The sequence below is a fragment of the Mus musculus genome, chromosome 5 (genome assembly GCF_000001635.26).
Source record: "Mus musculus strain C57BL/6J chromosome 5, GRCm38.p6 C57BL/6J".
In the NCBI taxonomy this organism is placed as follows: Eukaryota; Metazoa; Chordata; class Mammalia; order Rodentia; family Muridae; genus Mus; species Mus musculus.
Window position 1 is genome coordinate 38,119,210 of NC_000071.6, and position 16,711 is coordinate 38,135,920.

The window sequence follows — 16,711 nt, forward strand, 5'->3', positions numbered from 1 at the left end:
GTATTTATTTCCTTTTGAAACCTGAGTTGTCACTCACATGAGCATGTTCTGGTACCAAAAAAGATGGTATGGATCTAGGCAAGGGATGATCTACTGTCTGTCATACTCCCTCTGCCACTTGGCACTTGTCATTTAGTCAGCAAGTTCACACTTCTGCTCCTGGTTGGCCTACCTCCTCCAGCATTAAGGCCTTTTCCTTAAACCTTCTGCCTGGCAAGGCTGCATTCTTCATGTCTGTGGTCAATTGTTTTCCCATCTTGGTTTCTGGGTATTCAGATGTGTTTCTCTAGTGAGTCATGGTTGCTGCCCCTGAGGAGCTCGATGTTGCCGGGGAAGATAGGGTTTTAGCTCCTACACGAAAGTAGCGTCCTGGGAAAAACAAAAGTGGGGACAGAGTTCAGCAGAGTGTCCTGGGACCTCAGGAAGAGGTAGCCCTGAGCAACGTAGACAGCAACTAAGAAAGAAGCTTAGACAGCCATAGGCAGAAGAGATAGAACAAGAACACTGAAGGGCAGAGTGATGGAGGCCTCGTGGGTGTAGTCACTGAGCCCTTGAGTGATGGAGGCCCTCGTGGGTGTAGTCACTGAGCCCTTGAGTGATGGAGGCCCTCGTGGATGTAGTCACTGAGCCCTTGAGTGATGGAGGCCCTCGTGGATGTAGTCACTGAGCCCTTGAGTGATGGAGGCCCTCGTGGGTGTAGTCACTGAGCCCTTGAGTGATGGAGGCCCACGTGGATGTAGTCACTGAGCCCTTGAGTGATGGAGGCCCTCGTGGGTGTAGTCACTGAGCCCTTGAGTGATGGAGGCCCTCGTGGGTGTAGTCACTGAGCCCTTAGGGTTAGTGAGTAGCACAAGATATAAGAAATAAGGTTGCAGAGGCTGGCTGCAGCAAGACTACAGAAGGCCTGGGATGCAGGTAGGGCATCAGGATCTGACTGGTTGGCTCAGTATGCTGTGAGCACTGTGTTTTAGGCGAGTCCTGAGGCCCAGATCAGAAGGGCTTCAGGTGACACACAGTCGAACCACCTGGAGAGCACAGAACTTCTCCATGCTGATGTAGCTAATTCATGCTTGGATCTGCTATGGTGGGCTTTATGTTTCTGATTTTGTGTTTGTATTCAAAGGAGAAGGGAAGAGAAGTCTGAAATGAGGACCATACTGAAGCCAAGTAGGGGTCTGACGTCATAGGGGTGTGAGTGTGATGGGTTCACACCTAGAGAGTTACTCAGAACAGTGCCACTCTGCCTGAGCATGCTCTGAGATCTCGATGTTTTCTCTTGTCTGTAGCTCCGGCTCACCTGCACTGAGGTATAGATCACTGTTGATAAAGATGTGTTTCTAATAGTAGCCATGACTTTGATGCAGAATGGGCCTAGTCTACCTCCTCTCCACTCTGCTGTGCTGATGTGCTTTCCCGGCCAAAACCCCTTGAACTCTGACCACCCCACAGGGCTAAGCTTAATAGGAAATTGATTGAGGCTAAGGAAAAGAAAAGGATGTAGCATTTGCCTTTGAGACCCTGGCAAAACAGTGATGGAGCCCAGGGACACTACTACACACAGAAACCTAGAATCCCCTTTGGGATCAGGCTTGTAATAGTCCCCACTGAGCAGCCTTTACCTTCCCCCAGACAGCCCTCCTTCCATGTACCTCCCCCTAGACAGCCCTCCTTCCATGTAGACTATGCCCATCATCCTGGGCAGAAGTTCTTTCAAGGCACCTGTGCTATTGAAGAGGCATTGTGTGCTTGTCTTGTCATGAACAGATTTTCTAGATTAAAATGTTCATGTTTTAGTCTATAGCTATCCTAGAAAAAGACTTAGTAGTACATGGATGGGTCATGGAGCTGCTGCTGCTGCACACTAGCTAACTCTCCAGTATGGACCACACTGCAGAATTCTACTCCTTTTGATGTCTTCATATGCCTGCTTCTTCAGCTGCCTGTTCTGACTAAATAGTGGCTTCCTATTTTTGTCCACTTTACTGTTTCCTTTCTTAACAGAAAAGCCTTTGGCTGAATCACAGCCCGAACTGGGAACCTGGGGCGATGGCAAGGGTGAAGATGAGCTGTCTCCAGAAGAGATACAGATGGTAATCCTAACTGCTTCCCTTTAACTGCCTGTCCTAAGACTTTGAATAAGTGGGAGGTTGTGCAAATGTCCTTTTCCTAATTTGATACTGAGCTTTAAAAGTATAAACACATTTTAGATACACTTACCCACTTAATATCCTACTTCCTGTTAGGCTTTTCATGATGTCAATTCACGGTAGCATAATTTCAACAGAAGTTAGCTTGGATGGTCTTGCTAAGCGTCTTCACCAGCAGGATGCTAGGCATCCATTTTAAATGTGTCTCTTATGTTTGCAAAGATGGTGCATATACTCAGTTGAGTCTCTGGAGTCATAGAAATAGAAAGAAACATGGTGATGGCTGAAGGATGACAGGAACAACCATCAGGACAATGATGACCTCCTGGTGACCTGTCCCTTGTGCTAAGTGCTATTATTTGTCTTTTCTGAGTGGTTTCCGGGGACAAAGTTTTGGTGATAGCTTCCCAAACGGCAGCCTCCTGGCTGTGCAGCATTGACGATGAGCATTTTAGGCTCGTCTCCCTGGATGATCTTCAGTCCTGCAGTATTTGTCATCTCCTCCTGTCCTTGGCAAAGAGCCAGCAAGCCCCTGCTGATAAGAGTGGAGCTGGGTTCCCAGCCTCTGGAGACTGGAGGATCTGCGGTGAACAGAAGCCCTCCTGTCTAGTAAGAATGGGCTCTGGCCTTGGCCTAGCCTTCTCCCTTTCAGAAAGCTGTTTGTGCCGCTGGCTATTTCCCTGGAAAGGGCTCTTCTCGCCACTCCTATCTGACTCCTATCATGTCTCCAGTGTGACCTCTTGTATTCTGTACCCTCTACTATGCTAGGACCATGTGAGCAGAATCGCTGCTCACCATCATTGCCCTAGCCTCAGGTCAGTGATTGCGGATGGCTGCTAAATAGGTCAGTGACTGATGAGTGTAGTGTAAATGCTTGAGGTTCTTGTCAATGGTATGGAAGGCCTGTTCACATGCCTGCTTCCTCAGAGTTAGCTGTGCAGCCCAGGTGACATGCTCAGAGTCTCTTACTCAACTTCCTTTTTCACCTTGCTTGAAACAAATGGCTGAAACAGAAAGCAATTAGCATAAACAGGTGAAAACATTTGGGAAGCTTAAGGAGCTGCTACCTCAAGGCCAAGGAAAGGGCTCTGGACTCAGCCCACATCTGCCTTCATCTGGAACCTCTGTGTACTCTTACTGCTCTCAAGGGCAATAAGGATGCCACCTAGGGCTGATGATGGAGAGCTATCCCTTGAAGGACAGATGTGAGAGGACCAGAGACTTCAGAGGTTTCTAACTGGGACAGTCAGGAAAAGGGCAAGCATGGATCTGGGAATTGGGGCACAGGGAGCAGGAGTTGATAATTCCATTTTAGACATCTTGGAAGTGCTGTGAACATGATGGAAGATATAGACTGCCATAGGGCATCCTCTAGAAACACTGTAGACAGGGAGGAGACAGGGCCATGAGTGTTACCTGGAAATGCTACATTAGAGGCAGAAAATAACAAATGAGTTTCAATACAGCTGGATTGTATTCTCTCTGACAACTAATAATGACAGGAGTGTGCTAAAATCATGCTATTTGTCACCACTGGCACTGTGGAAGGTAGGCCTAAGGAAGCAGACAGCAAGGTGTCTGCCATCCCATGGCATAGTCCTTCTGAGATGGCAGAGAACCAGAGCTGGGGGACCAGGCAGTCAGCTGTGAGTCCTCCTCTCACTACTTGTCCATGTAAGTCGGGAAGCAAACGAGCCTCGGTGGACATCAAGCTCATCAGAGTGGATGCCCTGCAGAGCTATGGAGAGTCATGATTGAGAGAGAGCCACTCAACACAGCCTGCCACACAGCTGAAGACAAGTATCAGGATGAGTTCCTCTCCCAAGTCTGTGGTGTCATCTTTCATGTCCTGCTGTCCCAACCAGACCATTCACCAAAAGGCTGGTGGTGAAGCCTGCAGTGTTGGTGCCATATAACCAGTGTCTGCAGTGCTTCCTAGTTTTTGTTCTGTTGCTGCAGGTGGGTGGGACAGAAGGATGTCTCAAACTTTTTATAACAGTCTACTTAATGTTCACCTAATGACGTTCTTGTTGGGGAGTAATTGCTGAGAGTCATATTGTAAAGTCTGACTAGCCCAATTCAAAGGCCCAATCCTAAAAATGATAGGCAGGAATACTATATTATTGGTTTTATGATGAAAGTAGTTTAGCAAATTGTGGTTATAATTCATAATGAGTTTTGGAACTTTCCCTTAGGATGAAATTAAGCCCTATACTGGCGATTTAGTTCATTCTTTTAAACAAAGAAGCTGTTTCTAGGTGGTGCAGAATGGCTACGGGATGTTGTTTGCATGTGCAATCGCTGTCCAGGTGTAAGTCATGGTACAGGTGGATGGGACCTTAAGTCGGCAGAGGTTTTTGGCAGGCTCCGTGAAGCCCAGTTGTTTCCTAATGTCAGACGTCAAGATTGCTGTCCTTTAGAACCCACATTACTCTTATGTGCCCCATTCATTTACTCAAGCAGAGTCACCTTTATTTATTGATGTGTTCATTGAGGTAACTTTGAAGACACTACTATGGCCTTTCTTAAGCCTGTATACAGTGAGTCTGTAGCAGGTGTCCCCAGAGGTAGCTCATGGCACCCAGGCAGCCAGCTGGCACGCTTTCATCCTGAGGCCCAGCACAATTCATATATCAAGAACTTAGGTGTTGGGAGAGTCTGAGTCCTCACTTTTCTTCTCTGGACAACTTGAAATAGGAACACTTCATCCTGCCTTATTTTTTACTGAAAGGCCTTGACAATAGTGTCTTTCTTTGTAAAACTTAGCAAAGAGGGGTAAATTGAAAACAGGATTTCTATAGAAAGATATTACTAATGGACTTGTGTCTTTTAAACTAGAAGCCCTTTTTAGACTAGAAGCCCTTCACAGAGGGAAAGTCTAGTTGACCACTAAGAGGCAGATAGTAAAGGGAGCTATTGCTTAGCATACTGTGCTTGCACCATGGCTGCCTTGAGTACTTCCACTTGGGTTATGTTACTTAGCCTCATCCAGGAGGGAGTATTGCAGCCTCCACTATGTGGTGAGCCATAGACACCTACCTGTTCAGGGACACCTGAATCTCAAGTTGTATCTCTGGGCATGTAGACATCCTGCTGTGGTGTTGATGACAGAGACCAAGGCTTTGGTTCAGCCCTGTGCCTGGCCTGGCCAAGTCCCTACTTATGTGAGGAGGCAACATGGCTGCACAGTCAGACTGACCCTAGAAGGGACTGCCTGTACATATTCCAGAGCCTGACAGAGTGAGACAGCAACGGGCTACAGCTGCTCCATTGAATCTGAGGTGAAAGGGACCTCCATGCATCTCCCCCCTTACCTTAACAACCTGTCTGGAGTTTGTCTCCCAGAGAGTACTCAAGTAGACAACATACGTGTCTTAACGACCTCACTGCCTAAGTCCTACTCTTCCCATTTTGGTGACAAAGGCAGAAGGACAGAAGGGTTGGATTACTCACCAAAGACATACAGATTCAAAGGTGAAGGGGATGGGATTCCAACTGCAACTTCATACCTCAGGGTCAAGGAAGGGCAAGGTTCACAGCTGTCTACAAAGAAACTGATAGCCATCAAAAGGTTGCCGACAGCCGGGCGTGGTGGCACACACCTTTAATCCCAGCACTCAGGAGGCAGAGGCAGGCGGATTTCTGAGTTCGAGGACAGCCAGGGCTATACAGAGAAACCCTGTCTCGAAAAACCAAAAAGAAAAAAGAAAAAGGTTGCCGACCAGCTAGGACCACCTAACCATTTTCATGAGCTCTCATACCTGGCTTCCATACCATGAGGTATGTGGCCAACATGGCAACCCCTGCTACCCAAACTTCGGGGCAGGTTTGCCAGTGAATGTCCATCAGAAAACACAGGCATTTACATTACAGTTCTTAACAGTAGCAACATTTGCTATGAAGTAGCACCCCTTACCACATGGGATGGTGTGTGGCATCAGTCCCTTGAAAGGCTGGGTATTTCTGAGATGACATACAGAACTCCAGGGTCAGGGAAGCCTGTGCCTTTGCCTGACTGCTGGAGCCACTGTGATACTTTCTGAAGTGTCAGTTGCTAGGGCTTAGAAAGGCCCCGCAGCCCCGGATCTCATGCCTGGGCTGGAGGAAGCCAGAGGGCTTTGTTTGCAGGCAGCATCCAGTAGTAAGTCACCTAGACTGATAGTTAATCGTTTGTAAGGACAGTTTCAAAGCATCGAAAGACAAGATTTAAAAGGGCAGGTCCATATTTTATCATTAGGGGAAAAAGAAAGAAAGGAAATGCTTCGCTGGAAAACAAACTTGAGCATACCTGAGGGAGTTGGTGCATGTAAATCAGCACCTACAACTGAAGTAATTACACATGCGCAAGGAATACTGGCCTCCTAAGTCACTGCTGAGCAGACAGTTAACAGCTGAAGCCTTCAGACTCAAAGTGAAGGTTTTATTCTCTTACCTGGTCTCTGTGATGCCTAATGGAAAGAGCCATTAGCAATACTGTCTCCACAGTCTGCAAGGCAGCTGCTATGACTCAAGTGGTGCTAGGAACCACCCATCCTCCTCCTCCCATTTTCTGATCTGATGAGTCTAGGGTAGAATGAAGCCTCTGTTCTGATGGCCGGGTAGCAGGGTTTGTGCAGGGCTTAAGGACTAAAGATGGCTCTGCCTCTCAAGAGAAGCTGGTCCCTGAACAAGTTAAGAAATATCACAGTGAAGCTGCATGCAGGGAAGACCCAGAGAAAGTGCCTCCATCTGCTCTAGGGCCAGGCCTTAACATGGCACCTGTGCTGGAGTCCCCAGCCAGGCAGAAGAGATGGGGGAATGTGGCATACACCTGTGTCCTGTGGAAGTGGCTGAGGCTGCCGTCAGAGGTGAACATTGGCTGGATCACAGATGATAATATGTACCTGAGGCCTCTTCTGCTGGGCCAGGTAGCTCCAACAGGGAAGCAGTGCACTGTTGTCATAGGCAGTGGGGTACTGAGCCCAACACGAGGAGCCATGTATTACCTGAGTTCTTTTCAGAGCATTCTGCTCAGGATCTAGACTGTACTCCACAGAAGGAAAACTAGGACAAGCCAGTATGAAGCAGGTGTGGAGCTTACTCTAAAAGGGCAGTGGGGCTACCTCTAGGCAGTGGGCAGCCCTGGTGCTGTCACACAAGGCCCTGGGAGGTCAAAGGTCTGTCCCTGTCACAGGCCAAGGAGCCTGCCAGCCTCTGCCCCTCAGTCTTCCCCACACCAAGTTCTCTGTCTAAAATGCTGCACCTGGAGATAGGCGGCAGCCGTGGAATCAAAGCGGAGTGTGTCTGAAGCCGCAGAGGCAGCTTCCTCTGCTCAGCAGTTAGTCTGAGTGTCAGCTGCTCCTGAGTTCAGACCCAGGAGGACTCTGAAGTCAGCGTAGCACAGTTGGTCTTTGGACTGGCAAGCATTTTCCTCCCAGAGTACAGTATTTTTCAGACAATCTGCTGGCAATACCCTGTGCTGGCCGACGGGACTGGGCAGGGATCCTTAGAAGGTGGGTGGAAGGTCAAAGGTTCCTTGTTGCCCCTTTCTTGAGTCCCATCTGATATCATTCTGAGTGTGTGTGCTTCTTTGCAGTTTGAACAAGAAAATCAGCGACTCATTGGTGAAATGAACAGCTTGTTTGACGAAGTGAGGTATGTATGTAGCTAGTAGCTTGATGACAGTTTTCCCAGATACTGGGGGCTCTTTCCAATTGCTTTGGCATCCAGGCACCCACGTGTAACAGGGCAGGGCCGGCTGAGCCTGTGGGAGGAGCCTGGCTGCTACAGTAAGCTTGTGGGTGCTGCAGCATGCAGAAAGCACACACTAAAGACAGTCTGTCCCAAACGCAGAACCATAGCACTAGCACGGGGCTGCTTGGGTGGAGTGGCTGTAAATGCAGTGGGGGCCTTGTGAAGGAGTCCTGCTTCCAGGTGACCAGGCTCACACCCACTTGCCAGTGAACTGCAAGCGCCCGTGTTCCACAGGAGCGTGGCAGTGCTGTGGAAGCAACAGCTGAGTCTTTGCAGGACCCCATTCCATTCAGAGTGTGGCCCTTCCCGGCCTGGGACTTACTCAGGGTAGGGGTACTCCCTGGGACAGCCCCAGGGTTATTTTGTCCCAGAGGTGGCTCTCTCGGGCCTCTTCTGCCCATCCACTTGCTGTTCTTCTCCATGCCCTGGTACTGCTCCTTCCATGTCTCCTGTCTGCCCTTCCCATATTTTCTAGAGGGAATCCCTCGCCACTCACACCTTTCTCCTGCCCCTGACCCAGCTGTGCTGGAGTAGGGAAGGTCAGTCTGAGCCAGCTTCCACTCTCAGCCCCTCAGCCCCAGCCTGCCCCATGGTGGAAAGGCTCAGCCAGTGTTTCAGGTTGGGCAAGCACATGATTGCTAAACCAGACGTGGTGATCACAGACTGTACTGCAGCATTGTCTTGCCATAGGGAGCTGGCTTGAGAGAGAAATAATACTTTTTTTTAAAGATGGGCTTTCAAAGTAACCATGCCTTTGCTTCTCCAGCATGTATCACAAGGTAACTAGGCTATGCAGAGGACCTACCATGCCTGCCCAGCTCCTCCTCCTGTCTGGCATGGCTGCCCTTCCTCTTTTGCTATCACTTTAATGTTTCCTTCAGAAAAGTGTACCATTCATCTTAGATTACCAGGAGCTAACAGCTAACATGTCACCTGTCCATTCTTTTTTTGAAGGCAAATCGAAGGGAAAGTCGTTGAAATTTCCAGACTCCAAGAGATATTCACCGAAAAGGTTTTGCAACAGGTAAAAGGATCCAGAGCCCAGCAGTTTTGAGTCTTGACTTAGGACTGACAGAGAGCTTGGAGCCCTCTTCCAGAAGCCTCTGAGTGATGCCGACTAGACAGCACCATGTTCTGTTAGCTAGTCACATCACTCAGAGCACCCTGACCTAGCTTCCATCAGCCCGCAGCAACCCTCTGGGGCACAGCTGAGGAGCAGAGTGGCCCCTGTGAGCTAGAGCATCCAGTGGTACTAGGAAGGTGCAATCCCTCCACACCATCCCCCACCCCCATCTGTAGAAAGGGATGAGACCACAGGGCTGCTGTTGTGTTCACAGGTGAGCACAGAAGCACTCTGCACGGTGCAGAATGGAGAGCTGCTTTTCAACCCACTGTGCTCCAGAAATTAGGGACAGCCTCTCAGCCAGCCCCTGCTGCTCCTGGAGCACAGCTGAGAGGGGGAAGATTGCTCCCCGGTGAGCTTAGGACTAAAACATACCTTCCTCTTCTCTCCGGGACGTTGGCTCACTCACAGCTGCCTGAACCTCACAGCAGAGTTGAGTCAGCATGGATGAGGTAGAAGCTAACAACATTTGGGAGTACACGGTCATAAGAATAAGATTCACAGGTATCTTTTTTAAAAGAAAAAAAAAAAGATTTATTTATTTTATTTATATGGGTACACTGTAGCTGACTTCAGAAACAACAGAAGAGGGCACCAGATCCCATTACAGATGGTTGTGAGCCACCATGTGGTTGCTGGGAATTGAACTCAGAACCTCTGGAAGAAAAGTCAGTGCTCTTAACTGCCAAGCCATTTCTCCAGCCCTCTTCATAAGTATCTTAAAGATCTACCCAAGCCACGTGTGTGAAGGCCATGAACCCTGGAGACAGACTTTGTGCAGACCCTTGGCCTAATGGCCATGTCAGCTGCATGACAGAGGAAGCCATCAAAGCAAGTGAGCTGGCACCGCAGCTCACTTTGGGGAGAGTCACTTTGTCTAAAGCATAAAGCTTTCAGGGTGACCAGGTTGCACTGTGGATACTCCACCCTGTGCACTGTGGCCAGTACTTCTCCTCAGCCCCATTATCTGAAGTACAGCTAGTGCTCCAGGCCTCTCTCTCAGAGCCAGCAAGTAGTACCACTGACCTATCTGGCCCATGGCAGGCCTTTCGGTGGGACTCTGACCAAGCCAGGTAGTGCCCTGCTGTAGTAACACCACATATGCCACCATGAATATGTTCTCTACATGGTAATCCAGTGACATACCCTGGCTAGCCATACAGCAAAGGGAATCACAGTCTTTTAGGCTCCAAGGTCTAGAGGCTGCACCCACACAGCCTGGGAATCGTCACCAGAGAGGTGGGCATCACCCAACACAAAGAGAGGGAAATTTATGGCTCAGAGATATCTACTAGCTTACAGAGGGTCACATACTGTCTGAGTGGCAGGACTAGGATAAGGCTCTTGTCAGGTTGTACAGCTCACACTATCTCCTATCTCTCCTGTGTCACTCACCAAGTGACAAGGACAAATATGAACTGCTGATACTGGCCTCTCCTCTAGCATTGTTTATTCTTTATAAGGTCTAGAAGCCAGCTTCATGATGTTACAGGCTTTGAAACACATTAGCCATACAAGCAGCGTGGTTTTTTTAAATTTATTTTTTATTAGATATTTTCTTTATATACATTTCAAATGCTATCCTGAAAGTTCCCTATACCCTCCCTCCATCCTGCTCCCCTACCCACCCACTCCTGCTTCTTGGCCCTGGCATTCCCCTGTACCGGGGCATATAAAGTTCAAGCAGCATGTTTTAACACATTGCTAAATGGGTAAGAGTTAGAACAAGACTTGAATTGCTGGCCACAAATGCCCTGTGTAGATGCTGAGAACTTGGAAGTAGCGGGTGCTGGTCTCCATTCATGAGACAATGCTATTGGAGACCCTACCATACCAGCCATGTGGTACTGTTTTTAGTCTTCCTGTCGGGGGTGGAGAGAGGGGGACATGCTCTAATGTGCCCACATTTAGGGAGCCCGTCCTGGTATAATGCTATAGAATGGAAGGCAGGCTTCAGTCATTCAGTTCCCAGTGGAGACATCACTGGAGTGCACATGGCACATGGGCCAGGGCATGTGGGTAGTGACACACTGCAGAGATCATCAGAGCAGGAGCTGAGGAGTTTGCCATAAACAGCCTGCAGCACTGACATAAGCCTGATTCTCAAGGCCTCACAGTTCAAGGGGCCCATTGTTATTAGACGCGTTCTCACGACCGGCCAGGAAGAACACCACAGACCAGAATCTTCTGCGGCAAAGCTTTATTTCTTACATCTTCAGGAGCAAGAGTGTAAGAAGCAAGAGAGCAAGAAGCAAGAGAGAGAGAAAACGAAACCCCGTCCCTCTTAAGGAGAATTCTCCTTCGCCTAGGACGTGTCACTCCCTGATTGGCTGCAGCCCATCGGCCGAGTTGACGTCACGGGGAAGGCAGAGCACATGGAGTGAAGAACCACCCTCGGCACATGCGCAGATTATTTGTTTACCACTTAGAACACAGCTGTCAGCGCCATCTTGTAACGGCGAATGTGGGCGCGGCTCCCAACATCTCCCCCTTTCCTTTTAATAAGAGCAAATAGGCCACCCATATTAATGAGAGTGGAGATAGAGGTCAAATCCCCAGTGTGTAGGTAAAGGAGCCATGTACAGGATTAGCTCTTAGGCTCACAGGCTTTTACCCAGAGCAACCCTGACCTGCTCCCGTGTCGTTTTGCCTGGGGGAAGGGAACTAGGACACTGAACCTTCATGAAAGATGACATGTCTCCCTAGAATAGGCTCATATATGCCGCAGAGCCTTTCCATTGCAGTGCTTAGCCGTGCAACTCTCTCGGGCTGCTGAAGCACACTCACTCTATCCCGTGCAATGAGTCTAGCCTCGTGAGATGTAAGAGCTGAGTGGCCAGCGACCTATTGCCTAGGCATAGATAACCATATATCAGGGGGAGCTCCATGTTCTAGTCCTGCAAGCGCCTGGGCAATAACCACCTTGTCTCTCCTAGTTTGGGCCTTAAGCTTACAGACCAATCAAAGAAGCAACACTAATCCACAGCAAAGTGTATCTCCAAATAATATTAATCCCACCCATTTTTTAAAGAAAGAAAATGCTGAGGAGATCCAATTGGGTAATCCTTTGGTCAGGGACAGGTCCAAGCGCGTGGAGTTGACCTGAAGTCTCAATTCCCGAAGGATCTGTTCAAATTCAGCCATCCAATTCTGTAACATATACTGAAAAAGACTTTTTGACAAATTAGCTGCCCTAGTAAATTTAACATACTGAATGGAAATAACACACAATCCCGGAAACTTTTGTTCACAACCCTGCTGAGTTATTTGTCATAATACATCTAGTTGTATCTGGACAAGATCTATGAGTTGATTAACCAGCATGAGACCTCTCTGTATCTTGACATTAGCTGAGGCCTGTTTATCTATGACTGTAGTCACTGAGGCTGACAAAGTGTTAATGGTGTCAGTCGTCTGGACCTGTCCAGACAGAGCCAAGGCTGTCTGAATTAAGGCCAAACCCAGTTCCCAGTTAGTGGTAAAAAAGCAAGAGAATACTTGAGCATTATACATCACCGTCATTGGGAGTGGAAATATCGACATTATCCCCCAACGCTGCTCTCTCATTGGACAAAATAAGGCCCAAATGCTGCATAATATCCCTTCCCCAGAGGTTAACCGGGAGTGGGAGCACATAAGGTATGAATTTCCCTTGCTGCCCTTCAGAGGATTCCCACGTCAAGGCAATGGAGCTTATAGTGGGACATGATTGATAACCTAGGCCCTGTAATGAATGAGATGACTCTGTGGTGGGCCATGCTTTGGGCCACCAATGTGTAGAAATTATACTTTTATCTGCTCCGGTATCAAGGATGCCTTCAAACTCTTTTCCGTTGATCTTAAGGCGGAGCTTAGGTCTATCATTTAAAGATACAACCAAATAGGCAGAATCATTTCCTGAGGAGCCCATTTTCTTTATCTCAGGTCCTGCAGATTTCTCCCTGGTATTATCAGGGAGGAGCAGCAGCTGAGCTATCCTATCTCCTTTACTAATAGAAAAAACGCCCTTAGGGCTTGAGCACAGGACCTGTATTTCAGGGGAATGTTGACAATCCATAACTCCAGGGTGGACTACTAAGCCCTGCAAGGTGAGTGAACCCCGGCCGAGAATAAGGCCCATGGTTCCCGGGGGCAAGGATGGTATAGGCTCCACTGGCACCGGCTGAATACTCATTTGAGGCATTAATAGGAAGTCGGAGGCGGCACGCAGGTCCACCCTTGTGGGTCTTCCTGGGTCGCCTCTCTGACTGCTTCCTGGGTCCTGACAAACCGGTTCCCATATCTTTGAGGGCCCTGGGACCGAGGGCCCGATGACCCGTTTTTTGGCACATAAGCTGATTGACTATCAGGTGGGGGAAGAATTCTGCCCTTTATATCCCTCACAGAGCGACACTGGTCAGCTCTATGATAACCCTTGCCACACTTAGAGCAAAGAGTGAGAGTCCCTCCCTGTTTATCTGGAGCTCTGCAATCTTTCTTAAAATGCCCAGGCTTTCCGCAATTAAAACATGTCCTCTGATCATTTCTGCTCATGGAGCGGTTCTGAGATTGGAGGATGGCGGCCGCTAAGCCTGCATTGGTGAGAGGTCCCCCAAGCTCTCGACAGACCCTGAGCCAGTCTTGTAAGCCTTTGTTCTTTCTTGGGGCTATGGCCGCTCGGCACTCCTTTGTGGCTTGCTCATAGATTAGCTGTTCTATCAGAGGCGCAGCTTGCTCTGACTCTCCAAAAATACGCTCTGCTGCCTCTGTCATTCTGGCCACAAAATCTGAGAAGGATTCCTGAGGTCCCTGGATTATCTTTGTTAACTGACCAGTGGTTTCACCTGCTCGAGAGAGCGCCTTCCAGGCCCTAATAGCCGTGGAAGAAATCTGGGCATAAGCTCCCCAATGGTAGTTTGTCTGATCAGCAGAATAAGCTCCCTGACCCGTTAACAAGTCAAAAGTCCAATCTCTCTGCTCTGGAGTCAAAGCAGCTGCGTTTGCTCGGGCCTGCGCTTGTGCAGCTTCGTGCCAAAGCGCTCTCCATTCCATATATTTGCCCATACTAGGGAGAGCGGCTTTTACAACCGTTTGCCAGTCAGCAGGAGTTAGTGCCATGCCGGCGAGCCTGTCTAACTGCACCAAGGTAAAATTAGCATTGGTTCCGTATTTACGAACCGACTTGGCAATTTCTTTAATTTGTAAGTATTCTACCGGAGCGTGGACACGCCCACCCTCGGCTCCTTCAAAGACCGGAAATGCCTGTTGTATTTTCCTTTGTTCCTCTCTGGGAATGAATGAGTCTGCGCACTGCCTCTCTGCGCAGGGCTGACGCACTATGCAGGGCGGGGACTCCGCATAGGGCGGACCTTGAAGCCGACTGCCCTGAGGCCAATCAGCAAACTGGCCTTCGCCAGCCGCTTTTGGCTTCCTTAACTGATTAGCTAGCACTTTACCTGGCTGGTACCCTTTTTTCTCATAATGAGCTGCTTCTTCCTCCCAGTCTGTTTCTTCAGAGGAGAATTCTTCATCTGCTTCAGAGCTACTAAGAGCTGGCTCCCCGAGCCCATCCAGCGATGAGCACAGGCTCCTTTTCCTAGAGACCTCCGCTAATTGATCTTTCTTCTTTTCCCTTTTTCCTCTTTTTCTTCTAATCTCTCTCCAGGTATTCCTACCTAACCTTAACTTTTCCTCGGGTTCAAGACCCTTGGAAAGGCCTGTATACTTATTTTGTGTACCATATTTTCTCTTTGCTCCTACTCTCTCTCCCCGCTTTACTTCTGATAGCTTGTCCTGAATTTCATCTAGAATCCGCCCTGCCTTAACCACTTGATAACATGTGAAAAGGAACAAAAGGGCTTCTAACACTAGAAAAAATTCAAGGCCAAACATATTCCACTTTACTTCTGATAGACTGTCTTGAATTTCCTTAGAAAGTTCAAGATCAGACTTACCTCGTAAAGCTGTACTCACTGGTACTCTCGTTCCCCAGCTGAAAAGTTCTGAATTCATACAGTTGAATCCTTCTTAACAGTCTGCTTTACGGGAACCTTTATTACCGCGACCCGCAGTTCTGGTTCTGGAATGAGGGATCTTCCTTGCGCCAGTCCCGAGTTTTTTCTCGTCCCGGAATTCGGCACCAATTGTTATTAGACGCGTTCTCACGACCGGCCAGGAAGAACACCACAGACCAGAATCTTCTGCGGCAAAGCTTTATTTCTTACATCTTCAGGAGCAAGAGTGTAAGAAGCAAGAGAGCAAGAAGCAAGAGAGAGAGAAAACGAAACCCCGTCCCTCTTAAGGAGAATTCTCCTTCGCCTAGGACGTGTCACTCCCTGATTGGCTGCAGCCCATCGGCCGAGTTGACGTCACGGGGAAGGCAGAGCACATGGAGTGAAGAACCACCCTCGGCACATGCGCAGATTATTTGTTTACCACTTAGAACACAGCTGTCAGCGCCATCTTGTAACGGCGAATGTGGGCGCGGCTCCCAACAGCCCATGGTGGACTCCAGAGGGATACCATCCTCATAACCTACTATACTTCCCATAGGGCAGCTCTCTTCTTTCTCAGGGGGGCTTTTTGCTTAGGCCTCTGGGGCAGTCACTGCAGTGGCAGCTGATGTCCCTAGGTAGAAGGCTGAGTCCTGGAGCCTTTGATTCCCTTTGCTGTATGGCTAGCCAGGGTATGTCACTGGATTACCATGTAGAGAACATATTCATGGTGGCATATGTGGTGTTACTACAGCAGGGCACTACCTGGCTTGGTCAGAGTCCCACTGAAAGGCCTGCCATGGGCCAGATAGGTCAGTGGTACTACTTGCTGGCTCTGAGAGAGAGGCCTGGAGCACTAGCTGTACTTCAGATAATGGGGCTGAGGAGAAGTACTGGCCACAGTGCACAGGGTGGAGTGTCCACACTGCAGCCTGGTCACCCTGAAAGCTTTATGCTTCAGACAAGTACTTGTAGAAGAATGTCTTCTTGGTGGAGAAAAGAATGCTTGTCTTCCCTGATATTCTTCTCTTCCACAGGAAACTGAGATCGACAGCATTCACCAGTTAGTCGTGGGGGCAACTGAAAATATTAAGGAAGGCAACGAAGACATCCGAGAGGTGGGTACCTTGTGCTTTCTAGTCTGATGTGGCCCAGCACTGCATCCCAGCAGCCTGAATCCCATTAGTGAGGTTGTCCAAGAATACTGTGTAGTGTTTAGGGTCCACCTTGCAGCTGTAGCCATGGGTTTACTGTCAGGGCCAGCCTCAGAGCATGTGTTCATAACACCTGCGGATTCTCAAGAGAAAGTAGCTTCCATCCCTGCAAGGACAGTGGGTGGGAGAGCACCCAGGTAGGGTCAGGATAATCTGAAACCACGGATGAGTCCACAGAGAGGAGGAGCCCAGAAACTAACTGTGAAGGGCACCTAGCCTTATGAGCCAGCTGTCTCTAAATCCCAGACCTCCTAGTTTTTCCTGTGTCACCACAGACCGGCATCACTGGAACACCCAAGCCCTGGTTCAAATGGGATTGGTCCCTGGGGAATTGAGTCCTGGGAGGTTAGGCTTTGCCCAACAGAAGAGGTTAAGGACAGAGCAAGCAAAATGGCTCAGTGGATAAAAGTGCTTGTTGCCAGGCAAGACTATCTGATTTTAATTTCTGAAGTCCACAGGGTAGAAGCAGAGAATTAATTCTACATTTTCCTCTGACCCTATCCCACATACACGGTGGCATGT

General features: G+C 48.9%; 1 protein-coding gene across 6 annotated transcripts in view; it reads left to right on the forward strand.

Moving 5' to 3' along the window:
- Nucleotides 1-16,711, forward strand: part of Stx18 (syntaxin 18) — a 101,042-nt gene that overhangs the window by 82,481 nt on the left and 1,850 nt on the right. For all 6 annotated transcript variants that reach the window (XM_030254807.1, NM_026959.3, NM_001289535.1 and 3 more), the window contains 4 exons: nt 2,002-2,090; nt 7,723-7,781; nt 8,835-8,904; nt 16,013-16,093. In XM_030254807.1, the coding sequence (XP_030110667.1) occupies nt 2,002-2,090; nt 7,723-7,781; nt 8,835-8,904; nt 16,013-16,093 (299 nt within the window). The remainder of the gene's footprint in view (nt 1-2,001; nt 2,091-7,722; nt 7,782-8,834; nt 8,905-16,012; nt 16,094-16,711) is intronic.